General features: G+C 40.9%; 1 protein-coding gene across 1 annotated transcript in view; it reads right to left on the bottom strand.

Annotated features, from left to right (window-relative positions):
* Window positions 1-698: 698 nt before the first annotated feature.
* LOC128844983 (neuronal acetylcholine receptor subunit alpha-7) overlaps window positions 699-14,884 on the bottom strand; it is a 98,321-nt gene continuing 84,135 nt past the window's right edge. Inside the window, exons 5-10 of the mRNA XM_054043182.1 lie at window positions 12,293-12,372; window positions 11,092-11,259; window positions 10,267-10,461; window positions 8,465-8,551; window positions 7,283-7,392; window positions 699-4,866 (exon numbers count right to left, since the gene is read on the bottom strand). Coding sequence (XP_053899157.1) covers window positions 4,348-4,866; window positions 7,283-7,392; window positions 8,465-8,551; window positions 10,267-10,461; window positions 11,092-11,259; window positions 12,293-12,372 — 1,159 coding nt within the window. The 3' untranslated portion in view covers window positions 699-4,347. The remainder of the gene's footprint in view (window positions 4,867-7,282; window positions 7,393-8,464; window positions 8,552-10,266; window positions 10,462-11,091; window positions 11,260-12,292; window positions 12,373-14,884) is intronic.

Here is a 14,884-nt window from a genome sequence, read left to right as displayed (position 1 = left end):
TTGTTATACATAGCTGAATGCATATGAGTTTTGGAACCTGGAACCTTCTGGTACCTGCATTCTACAGAAGCACGAATTTTTCATGACTTGCCATTAATGACCACATAAGAAAAATATAAAATTAGTGCATCCCTTTTTGAAATGATATTAAAAGTCTGAGCCTAATGCCAGAGAGTAAGAACCAGGGAGGAAGGGAATGATATAAACAGAATCTCTTCCAAGCCGTAGCTCTCAGTAGACTTTTTCCCCATGGATGTGACACTGATTCAATTTTCTACATAAATTACATGCTCCTTGATCTGCTCAGTACAATATTCTTCCTGTGTAGCCCACATAGAAACCTTACAACTGCTATTCAGTTGATAGCTTTTTCTCCTGATAACCCTTGATGTAGAACACACAAAAGATTAACTTCACCCTAGTTACAGAGTGCCCCAGCCCAAAGCATATGAGCCACTTCAGCTTCCTTTGAGGGACTCATAAGAAACATATGGTGATATTTACTCCCATACAGAAGGTCAGCACAAAGTTCATGCATCACTTAAGTGGTTTGCTAAGCAGAGTGTGACTATACAGCGATCAGGAAATTTCCACTGAACTTCTGCAATCATCCTGCGAAACTTTATTTCAGTTATTTGGGGTTTGTAAATGTATTGATCAACAAAATACAAGGAAGAAACAGATCAAAGACCTTTTGATCTAAAATATTTATTTGTACTGGACCAAAAAGGTGTCGCATTACTTTTATAACAAACAATATTTAATGAATGCATCATCTCTTTCTAATGCGAGCTGTACATTGTTTCTTATTAAAAATAATGTAGCAAAAAGAAACTAACTCAGGGCTTTGGTTTACTTTATTTTTCAATACGAAGTAAAAAGTGGACCAGTCACAAGTGATCTGAGATTAAACCCCACAGCTCTACTCAACCTAAATTTCAAGAATCCTTTAAAAAAAACTTTTACACAGTATTGTTAAATCCCATATAAAATAATTTACTATTTTAAATATTGTTTAAATATTTAATCTTTCTTTAAAACTATTTAATTTATCGTTGGAATTTATTTTTGGCATAATGATAATTTATTTTTTAAATATTAAAAAGCTTCATATTCAATATAAAAACAGACAAAGTAATGTCCATTGTCCAATAATATTGTACATGATATCAGTGCTCTAGAGTGAGCTTTTTAATGTGTCTGCCAGACAAGTCACTTGAGAGAACTCACTCACCACAGTGTAAGATCATAACAGATCACTATCAACATGTATCTTCTATATATTATATACACATAGAGTATATAGTATTTAATTTCCAACTTGATGCGTAGGGTTTTAAGTTTACTTCCCCCCGCATTTAGATCAGACTATCTTTTAGCACACATACATATAATACCTACAGTTTGGAAAGAAAATTTTACCTATTTTGCTCAGCCCAGCAGTCTGAAAATTTACAACTGTAAGCAGTATCTTCACATAACAAAATGAAAATTCACGGTTGTAATTGCTGGCTATAAAATGGCAATATTTGTCTAAAAGGCTGTCTCCACTCTAGGAAAATTAGGACTCATAATTCATCATTGGTGCATTTCCATGTTGGTGATGATGGAGGCTTTAGTGTAGACAGGATGCTGGCGTCTTACCACCAAGTTGTCAAGCCCTATTCTTAATAGTGTGAAACATCAGTGGTAGAACACCTGAGATTTAGATATACTACGGCCTCCACCATTGCTACCTGTGGCAGAGTTGCCCCATAGGAAAACTATAGGTCCCACTTTTCCAAGTGTACACACAGTATGGTAACATAGGAGCTCAACGTCAAATTGTAATCCACTTTCCATCTGGCTACACAACTACTTCAACAATGAACTTTTGAGTGTAAATAGAAAACATTTTGTTTAACACTAAATTCCATTTGATGGGAAGCAGTGTAGTCTGACAAAACATTTCTACCACCATGTTACATGGTACCAAAAATTATGTCCACATCCAGCCAGATGGTCACATTAACAACGCTTTCTAAGCCAACATGTTTAGAAATAATTTTTTTTCGAGGGAATGGATAGCTCAGAGTATTGGTAAAGATCTTTGAGAACTACAAGTAGATGAGCAAATCTCAAGAATATATTCCATCGATAGTCACTCAACTAAACAATTGAATTTGATTCATCCTGTACTTGCACTCACTTTCGGGGAATATGATAACAGGTGAATTGGCTACTAGGAATTTTTGCTGACTCAGCACATTTTAAGAGTTTGTTTAATAACTATCTCTAAAGACATTTTCAACTTGAACACAAGTATTTGCACAAGAAAGTAGCCTGGCAGAGCATAACTCCTAGAATCAGGGAATTATACCATGTGACCTGGGTTTCCACACAAACTCAGATACTCATAGTGAACTGCTGATGAGCAATCTCCAAACCAAGAATTATTCGGTGAATAATTTTGAATAAATACATCCGAGAAACTGATTTCCTCATGGACAAATCAAAACCAAAGAGACTAAATTAACTAATCAGTATAAATTATTTGCTCAGCTCTAGATATTATAGGTGGGATTCTGTGCTGCACTGTGAGGCACAGCACAGGGGGAGGGGAGCTAACATAGCTTTAAGCCCCACCTTGCACCTCCTGATCCTGGCCTCCACAAACCCCTGAGTGCAACATGCACAGGCCTGTCTAAATTACAGCAACCTCCCTGCACTGCCCTATGGGAAGCAGCACTGCCAGGAATCTCCACAGTGCAGTGTATTGTGGCTCAACACCCCTCCCACTGCCAGCATGCCCCCTATGCCAGAAGAATACTCCCCCAGCTATAGAGAGGACTTTTTAGGGGCCCCTTTCACCACTCCAGGGTTTTTATTTGGCAGCAAGTGACCAAAGTGGGGATGAAGCTCTCACCCAAACCTTTCAACTGAATGTCTGTCATTCAAATCCAGCTAAAATCCGTAATAACCAAAAGTGGCTCCTATCCCATTGCTCTTACAGCTGTCAGTTGGATTTGCAGTCTAATATCCACTTCAATAAAAACCTCCCACAACTGGCATCAATTTGCAGCCTTCTTGGCAATCTCAGAACTGAACTAGCTTCTGCTGCCTAAAGAGAGCCCCATCCTCTGAGATCATAGTGCAGGCACATTGGCAGGACAGAGTAGGGACACTTTTCAGCACCTGTTTTGTAGACACAGGACTTCAGTCTCTAGCACTTTCCTTGAGCACCACATTCACTTGAGAAGTTTAACATTCCATGGGGAGAATTTTAAAGGTACAAATTTTAAATGTTAGGCACCTAATTACTTATTTGTGCACTTAAAACTTTGCCCATAGAATGATTTTCTAAAAAGGAATTCCTATTTAACGCTTCCTGGTGAATATTTACAGATTATGCACAGCAAGAAGAGTTTTCAGCATTAACCAATGCACTGAGCAAAAAAGCTAAGCAGTTTTCTTTCCATAATATGTATTGGTAAGTCAACAGAAAGATGATGCTGTATGTAAAATACTGTGCATGCATCAGACAAAACATTAATTCTGAACATTTAAATGGCTCGTTTTGCTTTAGATTTGCCATTTGTTTTTGAGTTTGTATAGAGATTGTTATTTTTCCCACATTGGAAAGCAATCACAAAAAAGACCCGAGTCTCTCTTTAACAAATGAAGATGTAGAGATCTTGAATCCTGCATTTTCCTTTAAAAAAAAAGACAGACATCTATATAGCAAAATGGGTTCAACAAAACTTAGCAGTTCAAAGAATGTCTTTGCTGGAGAAGGCAGTGGGTATAAGCCCCAAAATTAAATTCCTTGACAAATCATTTGAAGTGTATTTTAAAAATTCAGCCCACACTTTTAGTGCTGTTAAAATTAGGATCTATGCTTCTCAGCTGGCTCCCATTAAAGTTGATAGTGTCCATTTTGGCAGCCTCAGTTTTTAGGAGCCCAACTTGACACACTTTTCAGGGGCCCGATTTTCAGTATTGCTGCGTACCTGCCCTCTGAAAATCAGGGGTCAGCTTGGGCCCCCACATTCACTAGTTGCTTCTGACAACATAAGCTGGTGGGAGTGTTCCCTCATTATAGCGTTTGTGTCATTTTTTGGCTAAGGGCCTGATCCAAATCTCAACCCTACAAACTGAATGCCCTATTTACACACTTCAGTGGGAGTTAAGGTCCCTCAACATCTCACAGGCTGGAGTGAGTCCTATAGACATTTTACTGTTTTTAGATGGGTCACTGAGTAAGAATATATTCATGATAAGGCATGTTATTTTTTTTTTTAAAAAAGACCATGTACTCATCTATTTGCTACATAGCATACCTTGGAGGATCACAGATATTTTTCAGAATTAAGCAAAATCTTTAGACACAGCCTCTACAAAGTTTGGTGCGGACATTAAAATGCCGATCGTACAAATGATTGTGAAGACAGAAAAGGCCATCAAGCAGAGACGGTCTACCACGGAGGCTGCAAACTTCCATTCATTGCAAATGGCTTCCTCCTCGTCCTGGTCTCTGAATCGGTTTGCAATATATCGGACCTCCTCCAAGATCTTAGCCAAATCTGGGTCACCTTCAGAGGGGTGTCCACTGTGCAGGAGAGTCTCTTCTTCTGTTGGCGAGCAGGTCATCCTCCCACAAATTACCCCAGAATCAGTGGTCGGAGTGCAATGGACCCCTTCCAGCCCCCGGAACCCAATATAGAGCATATTCCCATTACTGGCTTGTTGCCCACTCACAGTGTTCATATCCACACTTGACAAGCTACATCGACGCTGCTTATGCTGACAGGCAGGGCGTACTTTATCTTCCCCTGGTCTCTTCATCCTCAGGAACCAGGCACACCAGTTCAGAAGGATGATTCTTGTCTGGAAGAAGATTGAGAAGTAAAACATCTTTGTAAATAGAAAGACTGATCGTCATCAATACCTATTTGTATTGTAGAGCCCTGGTGCTCTCTGCTCCCCATAGGTGCAGTGGGTGCTGCCATACGCCCTGGTTTGAAGTGGTTTCCATTATATACAGGGTTTATTACAATTTGCCTAAACGGCTCTCAGCACTTCCACTATAAAAACTGTGTTCCAGTGCCCCTGTGCTCCCTGGTCTCTATTTGCTGATCTTGCCTGGTAGCCTAGTGGTGATGTCATAATTGTCCTACAGTCACTCTCAGCCATTGAGTCCACTGTCCCACTCCCAGCAGTGCTGCTAATGGCCATATGCAACTGTCAAATTATTACTGCTGTGAGCTGGTCTGACAGGTATCTCAGTAATGTTGATTTTTTATCACATTCATGTCAGAGCAGTGACATGACAAACTTTGCTGTTTTTAAATTGAAACTATGGACTTTCCTTTTATTAGAAAACAATTATTTTCAATGAGACTCGAAATAGTTTTGCTTTATACTTGAGGGAATAAATAAAATAAGTGTTACAAACAGAAATAAGAGTGAAAGAATTGCAATCTAATACTTCAGTGCTTTTTGGAGGCAGTTGCTAAAAATATGCCATACTAATTGGATTGGATTGCTATATTTTACAGTGTTTTTACTATACTTGCACTCAACCCTTTTATGACAGCTGATTGCAAACTGTATAAAACAGATCTGCATAAACCACAGAGCACAGATGGAAAAGAAAAGTCCTTGGTAAAAAAGATTAGTTTCATTCCAATTGCAAATCAAATCACTAGGTTTCATTTTATTGTTTTTTGCACTGCTGTTCTCTAGCAGCCCTAGAAAAAGGACAGATGAGTCCAAGAATGCTCCAGTTCAAATTCAGGCTTCCAAAATTCAGCTCAATCAGGATTTCAAAAAGTAATTCCAGTGTTTCTTTTTCCTAGTCATAATGTCATTTCATTGTTTCAAACCACATGTAACTCTTGCAATGTAATTTATATTGGATTTAGTCCATTTGTTATGATTTTAGAATGCCACTTAGAGTAGATATACTCCTGATGACATTTTGAGGGTAAATGTTTTTGCTAAAGACAGATTTCACATGCCCTTGTCTTTATATTTTTCCCCACTAATGTAATTCAGCTAAAAAAATAGACCACCTTTATTAACCCAAGGCCTGATCCAAAAGCCTATTGACTCCTACTGAGTTTAAATGGGCTTTTGATCAGGTCTTCAGTGCCAAGTCTTGCTTATTTTACATGAGTATTCCAACTGATTCCAGTAGGAATATTTATGCAAATGCAGTCATCAAGATTTGGTTTTCTAACTCACACTGCATTGGTCTATACATAATCAGTTCTATTTTTGCATTGACTGATACTTAACCAGTTCTCTTTCAATTTAATTTCCAGTGCCACCACCTAACTGGCTATAGTGTAAGCTCTTTGGGGCAGGGAATATCTAATGTCTGTAAGGCACTGGGGCATGGGACTGTATGAAGTAGTGATCACTCGTTCCTGCCTAAAATCTAAGGAGAGTACTTTCCACCTTTCACCTGATGCTGCAGGATGCAAGGTAAAATATATGGGAATTGAGAATGCACCTTTCCCTTTGCAATACCAACCTATGCAAGACTCATAGGGTATGTCCACACAGCAATTAAACACCCACAGCTGACCTGTGTCAGCTGACTGGGGTTCGTAAAATTGGGGTGTAGACATTCGGGCTTGAGCTAGACCCCGGCCTCTGGGGTTTAGACATACCCTTAGCATGATCTCATCAATATTCAGTTACTATGCAAGATTCTAGTTCTCAGCCATGTGCTTTACATAAAAACAATAATTCATAGTACTAGCTCATGAAGATGGCATTATACTTCAGGGAGAGTGGAATATGACAGAGATACTAACTTTTCATTTGTACTTGACATAGTCCCCTGGCTTGATGGTAAAGTCAGTATATAACTCATAGAAAGCTCAAAAATTTTCGCTTCCACCTTAACATACCTCTCAAAAAGATGGTCACAGCTGCAGCTGTTCACAAGTAAACAATACTTAAATCTATAGCAGCTGCTGTAATTAAATGAATGTATTCTTATTGGACACAGTACTTCATGTTCTAGGGATTTTAGTTGTATCACAGGAAATTCTTAAGATAGAAACAAGATGACTATCTTAGTTCTTGCAAGTGTTTCCCTCTTACTGAAAAATGAGAGGCCCACAAAAGGAAACGTATGTGGACATTTTTACTCAGCTGTGAAGCTTCGGGGGTGGGGGGAGGTGAGAAGGGCATCAAGAAGTAATGGGTCACCTACCACTATGACACATCTCTAATCTGAAAATGTATATAGTGAAAAAGTAGATATAAATGAACTGGAATCAGACCTTACCCACTTTGGCATTTTTCCCCCATCTGGGTCATGATGGTGATATTGCAGAACAATAACAGTGACAACAACAGAAAGGCCAACAATAATCATAGTGCTGGCAAAATACTGAGCTGCAAAAATAAACACATAATTAAGATATGTAAAATTATAGTGATATGCAGTGCTTCATACATCTATTATTGTGTGAATGCATACACCTACATAGATAGGTACTAATCTGACGGAACACAGTTGAAATGGAAAACAAATCTGATTCTACACAAGCTACTTTTTAATGCATTTGGGAGAGATTTTTTCCCCATTGTCCCCATAGTGTGCTCCCTATCTTTCTCCCAATATACGTTCCCCCAGAACAGGGGTGGGCAAAATATTTGGGCTGAGGGCCACATCTGGGTGGGGAAATTGTATGCAGGGCCAAGGAAGGGGGTTGGGGTGCGAGGTGTGGTGTGCAGGAAGGGGTTCAGGGCAAGGGATTGGGGCAGAGCAGGGGTGCGGGGTGTATGAGGGGGCTCAGGGCAGGGGGTTGAAGTGCAGGAGGGGTGTGGGGTGCGGCAGGGGATTCAGGGGTGCTGGTGCAGCAGGGAGCTCAGGGCAGGGGGTTGGGGTGCAAGGTGCAGGCAGGGCGTTTACGGCAGGGAGTTGGGGTGTGGGGCTCCCTGCATGGCTGCCCTGTCCCTGGCCCCGTGCCGCTCCTGGAAGCGCTGCAGCCACTGTGTGGGGGGGGGGCGGAGGGCTCTGAATGCACTGCCCTTGTTGCACCTCCAGGTACCTCCCCCGAAGCTTCCATTGGCCGCGGTTCCCCGTTCCCGGCCAAATGGGAGCTGTGGGGGGCAGTGCCAATGCATGGAGGCCTCTGCCCCCCCCCCACCTGGGGGCCACAGGGATGTGGTGCCAGCAGCGCCGCGGGCTGAATCCAAAGCCCTGAGGGGCCAGATCTGGCCCGCAGGCCGTAGTTTACCCACCCCTGCCCCAGAAGGAAGTGCTGAGCAGCCTCGATTCCCACTGAAATCATTGCTCTGCACCATGCAGGATCAGACCTAAACATCTCTGATTCAACTGCTGTAAGCACACACATCATACACTTTCTAACTGTGCCTTATTTTTGGCTTTGAAGTGATTTAATTCCAACTTGTCTGATTAAAAAGAAAAGAGAGAGAAAGAGAGCGAATAAGTTAAGGTTACCTATTAACGGCACAGAATCTGATGTTGCTGGCATAATTTCTGCCACAAGTAGCATAAAGACAGTAAGAGACAACAAAACTGTTATACCTGAAAGATAAATATGAAGTACAGAATTAGGACAGCAGCTTATCAGTTAATTGCTATCCACTAAAGAACAGATTTGAAGAAATGCTGTGTGAAATTTATTCTCACAATCATACCTTTACACTGATTTACTGATTGTACTCAATCCTGTTCTCTTCTGATACTACTTTAAAAATTCCCATTTTAGAGGGTAGAAATCTTGCCAAACTAGTTTTAATTTTTTCTAAATCTGTGCTTTTAATAAATCTAATACAAAAGCCTTCATGATTAGGTCCCAATTTTTGTGCATTTGTACAAATGTAGGAGCTGGATCTAACATACCTCTATCCCGATATAACGCGACCTGATATAATATGAATTCTGATATAACACAGTAAAGCAGTGCTCCGGGGGAGGGCGGGGCTGTGCACTCCGGCGGATCAAAGCAAGTTCGATATAACGCAGTTTCACCTATAACGCTTTAAGATTTTTTGGCTCCCGAAGACAGCGTTATATAGAGGTAGAGGTGTAATTTATTTTTGGCCTTGTTAAACCTTGCTATACTAATAAAGCACTGTTCACTTTGCATCACTGTCCAAGGGATTTGATAAAATATGACAAATTAAAGTACTCCTTGTTTTATGTTCCATCACCCCTTTAGAAAAGTTCACGAGGGAGTCTTTTGTTTTGAGCTTTCAATAACTTGATACAGTATGTGATGAACTGATCAATAAGTTTGGAAAACATGAAGCTAAAAAGTACAGTAGTTAATCCCAGAAAACAGAAATTGCTCTGGGAGAGAGACGGATGTTCTCTCTGAAATTAGCTGTTGATCTCTGAGAGTTGCTTGCTCTAATCAGTTCTGATACTGATTTCCGGATTTTGATTTTTGTTGCTCACTGATCTGCCCCTCTGAATATGACTCAGCTGTTGTCCGGATGGGATCTCAGGACTAGATTGGCACAGAGGGAACCACTGTCAGTTGGAAAGGGACTGAAGGACAGGAGAGCACATCCTAAAAATACAGAGGGTAGTCAGAAGTCAAGGGCTAAGGAAGCTGTTCTGAAATCCAAGAGAAACATACACTAAACGTTAAAAGGGCACTTGTGCAGAGCTGCCCAGTTTATATTCTATCTTTTGAACAACCATTTTCATTAAATAGAAGTGAATACATTTGTTATGTCATACCTTAACTATCATCAAACAATCCAACATTTAGCCATAAATTTACAAAAAGAAGATAGCCTTACCACTAAAATATTTAAATGGAAGGAGCCCAGCTTTTTCAAAAGGATGCAAAGGGTGACTCCTGGCTCTTAATGTATCACTTACTAGTAAGAGGAATATAAACTGAAAATAATGCCAGACTAAAATGCCCATATACATGTTCTTTACAACATAACCTTTATTCAGTGAAATTATTTTTTCCCTCCAGCACGTAAGTGTCAAACAGTAGCCCTATTTGTAATACAGAATTATACAGCTAAACATTGTAATGCTACTGGTACGTTTTTGTTGTTTATGTAACTCCTAGCTCCACCCTACCTAGTAGTATGACCTTTTCTTTCATATCTTTGCTAAGACACCACCGTAAGATATGCTTTAAAAACATCTACATACATTTATTAGATTGAAATGCAGCAAGACAGACAAACTTTTCCCCTGAGCATGCTGAGGCTATACTGAAATCAGAAGCCTTTTATAGAGCCAACTTTTAAAATACTTGGTAATGTGTTTACCTAGTGAGATCTTCTCTCCTGAGTCAGCTGGAAGCAGAAAAACTAACAGGGCAAGTGCCGATATCAGCATGCAAGGAATGAGAAGATTGAGTCCATAATACAGAGTCCTACGTCTCATAGTCACTGTGAATGTCACATCTGGGTAAGGTTCTTTACAACAGTCATAAAAACTCTCACTCCTCTTTCCAGGAACTCCTGCATAGAAAAAAAAAAAAACAGGGAGAAAAGCAGAAGCTAATCTGCATATAACCTATGTTAATGTAGAAGTTACATTTAGACAAAAGTCTCCAAGTATCATCTCTGAAGTCCCACAGCAGGTAAAATGTTCCTCTTTAATTCCAATTCTCCTCTCTGTTACATGACCAAAATTAGGTAATAAAGAATCTGAGTCAAAAAGGTTTTCAATGAACTTGCAATGATCAGAGTTCTCTCAATGCCTCCACCTTCTCCATATGTTCTTCACCTTTTATCTTTTTTTCCACCACATTTCAAATGCCACTGTCTCAGACCTTCATAGCGTATACCAATCCACGGCTTGGTGACCCTAACATATAGCTTCTTTTTTCTGATATCTACAAAGAATGCTGGTTCATATGTCTGCCAAGGATCTGTTAGGTCAATGGACTGATGGATCAGCATGCATTTGTACTGGTACTTGCTACCTGAGCTGTGTACATTTTTACTATCTGAAAAAAAAAGATAGGGGGCCTGATCATCATTTACACAAAAATCCTTTTATACTGATCTACCTTTCCATCCACTTTAAAGCCCCTTTACACTCCCAAAGTACAGAGTGTAAATGAAAATCAGGTCCAAGGAGCTTACCTACTAGATCCCACTCTCCATTTGAAATGTATCCAGATATATCTGCTTCTTGCATTTGTAAGTCCAAGGACCATCCACCATAGGTCCAGGATCCAAACTTCAGATTACACTTCTGAACATCAAATGGAAACCAGCGCACATCTATGTAGCATGAGCTCTTGAATATGCCTAAAGTAGAGTGGGCAAAGTTAAGCATGACAGATCAAGGACCCATCACTCAGCACCTTGCAAGATCAAGTCCATAAACACCAATTGGCACTTCCTATGAGCAGAAGGGTAGGAGACTCCATGGACCATACTAAGGACCGCAGTAGATTTAATTTACCTGGGAAGCACTTGGATACTACAGGGATAGTCTCTCTATAAGACCCTAAGATAGACAAAAGAAACCTGATTCTAAGAATTATACTCTAGGGAATAGAAACAGCACCAAGTGTCCAATCAAATACTGATCACTATATTTCAAAATTTCAAATATGAAATACAAGTATTCTCAGGAATGAGCTAGAGACCAAAAGAGAAAGTGTTTGGTGCATCATTTCAAATAGCAAATCCATCCAAGAAATTAATAAACTACTTACTATAAGAAAGAATTCATGAACAGAGAGGCCAAATTCATGGAATAAATTATTCATGTTTAATTATTCCCTCAGCTTTAGGAAAAAAATATTCTTTGTCTGTTAAAAGGTCATATTTTTATTTCTATTCATAATTCCAGACTTCTGAAATCATAAATTGATAATAGGAAATGGGGCTAAACCAGTGATATGACAGAGGATTTACATCATTGCAATTGATCATTTATTTTTGTATGGTGGTATCCATGCAAGGATGTGTTCTTAAATGATGCATGCATAGTATGTAGTTTATATAGTTTTAAATCTAGCAAACAGGTACTATCTGGATTTATATGTACATCGCTACCTCGATATAATGCGGCCCGATATAACACGAATTCGGATATAACGTGGTAAAGCAGTGCTCCGGGGGGTAGGGGGGGGACAAGGCTGTGCACTCTGGTGGATCAAAGCAAGTTCAATATAACGTGGTTTCACGTATAACGCGATAAGATATTTTGGCTCCCGAGGACTGCGTTATATCGAGGTAGAGGTGTAGTATGAAAGAGTTTTTATCCAAACTGTGAGATGACTTCATATATGAGTAGGCGAGAGCTATTACATGAAAACAATCTATTTCTTACCTGGGGGTAGGTATTGGCAGTGTCCTGAAGAATTGACTAAAACATTGGTATGAAACGTCGCATCAAATCGCTCATCAGCACTAGAATGGGAGGGAAGAAGAGCTGAATTACACTCTGATGGAATCAATGAGGTCTTAAAGAATTGCAGTATTCTTACAAAATGTGGATTTCCCCACCCCCCCAAAACCAAAAACCTCTTGATTGTTTTCTCCTCTAACTCCAACTTTATCCCAATGTCATGTACCTGACTTCAGTGGAGTTACTCCTGATAAACACAGCTGTAAATCAGCAGTTAATGGTCTCATTTGCGCGCTCTCTGATCAGCTGGTCTATAATCTAAGATTAGATTAATTACAATGGCATCGCTGATTGGTTTCAATTTGCGAAATAAACCCTTCCCAAAAATCCTAGAGGAACTCTACAAGGAGAGCTGGCCTCCTTTTGTTGCCAGCGGCATATAACTTTCATTAGCATTAAGAGGAGTTAATGAACATTGAGAGGATTTATGACCAATTTCTCCTCCTTGCCTGCCCCCAATACGGCCAATTACTTTTGCCCAGTGAAAAGACTATTTAATATAGCTGAAAGCCTGGTCAATCCCCACTGACATCAACAGGCGTCTTCCATTCACCTCTGTGAACACAAGATTAAACTCTGAGTATTTAACTCAGAATTGACAAATCAGGAGGCTGGTAAACTAAAATCAGCCCTTATTATTGTTTCAATTTTTAATCTAATAGTGCTGTGAAATAATATTACTATTAGTGCTGTTTGTAATGCCTTAGATCAGAGGTCATCAACTGGTCGATTGTGATCGACTGGTCGATCCTGGAGCTTCTGCCAGTTGATTGTGATCTCCTGCTGCTAAACGTCTGGTGGCGCAGCGGGGCTCAGGCAGGCTCCCTGCCTGCCCTGGCCATGCGCCGCTCCCAGAAGCGGCCAGCACGCCCCTGAGGCCCCAGGGAAGTGGGGAGGCAGGGGTCTCCCTCTGCATGCTGCTCCTGCCTGCAAGCACCCTCCCCCTCCCACAGCTCCCATTGGTCAGGAATGGGGAACTGCGGCCAATGGGAGCTGCAGGGGGCAATGCCTGCAGAGAGGGGCAGCATGCAGAGCCATGGGCTGCAGGGGCATGATGGCTGCTGCTGGGAGTGGCGTGGGGCTGGGGCAGGCAGGAAGCCTGCCTTAGCCCTGCTGCACTGCTGACCAGGAGCCACCCAAGGAAAGTGCCTCCCAGGAGGTGCCCGCATCCCAACCTCCAGCCCTGAGCCCCCTCCCAGAGCCAGAACCCCATACCCCCACCTGCACCCCAACACTCTGCCCCAGCCTGGAGCCTCCTCCTGCACCCAAACTCCCTCCCACAGGCTTGCACCCCAACCTCCTCCCATACTCTGAAACTCTCGTCCCCCATCACAGACCCCAACCCCCTGCCCCAGCCCAGTGAACGTGAGAGGGGATTGCACTTAAATTCAAAAAGTAATCTTGGGCATAAAAAGGTGGGAGCCCACTGCCTTAGATTATCAGTATAGATGCAACTGTTATTAAGATTAGGAATGAATTAGCTTCTTTCATTTGTTTTAAAGCATTGCCTAATTGCGTATTTGTGTGTGTACAAAAAAAAAATTATTGCCAAGTGATATCTCAAATACATTTGACCTAGTATGAGGAAGTTCTATGGCTTGTTTTATACAGAAGGTCGCTCTAGATGGTCACAGTGTTCCCTTTTGGCCTTTGACTCTGTCAGTAATTATTTTCTTAGGAGATACACAAGCTAGAAGCTGCTATACGTAACATATATTAAAATGAACCAAAACCAAACCAACCCAAAAAAGCCACTCTTTGTTCCTGAGACAAAAGTTTAATGGATTAACTGCCTTAATTCTATTTATGTTATCAACAAAGATTTTTAAGCTAGTCATAATAGCAAATAGCTACGTATTGTTGACTGTTCAGGCTGGTTCCAGGCCTCCTCCTTTCTTCAGGCTATTAAATGAATTTGGGGTGAGTGGAGTGATGGGCATTTGGTTTGTGCCATGTCTTTTTGTTTGTAAATCATGTATGTGTGTGTAACTGGTACATTTTAAAAATCATGAAGTGAGGAACTACTGTACAATACAGATTCTGAGGCAGCTCTCAACTCATGATATTTCCAGATGTTTGGGATGCTCCAGTGACAAGGTCTGTAAAAGTACCACCTGAATGGAACGTCTCACAAGGGTTTGGGGTGAGACTTTCCTTTTGCCAGTGTCCCACGAAGGATTCTTTTGTTCTATATATGTGCAGTAGGATAGTACTCTGCTGGTAAGTAACCCTAAGCCGAAGTAACATTCACCGCTCGTTTAAACCAAAATCACCCCATTTGGGTAAGAATTTTTGCCACTATCAAAAACAAACCAGAAGCTTGGTGTAGACAGTTTGGGTTTAGGGACTCCTAGCTGTGGACCTGCACCTGAGAAAATCCCAGAAAATACAGGTGAAATTAGCCTGGGCCACAAGGAAATGCTGCCAGCCCCTCTTGAGACACTGAAAATAGGTGACAGCACCCTCAGTCATCTGCACCCTCAGTCATCTGCACCCTCAGTCATCTGTCTCCAT

Source organism: Malaclemys terrapin, chromosome 10 (genome assembly GCF_027887155.1).
Source record: "Malaclemys terrapin pileata isolate rMalTer1 chromosome 10, rMalTer1.hap1, whole genome shotgun sequence".
Taxonomy (NCBI): Eukaryota; Metazoa; Chordata; order Testudines; family Emydidae; genus Malaclemys; species Malaclemys terrapin.
Note: the sequence above shows the minus strand (reverse complement) of the source record. Positions and strands in the feature narration are given on the sequence as shown.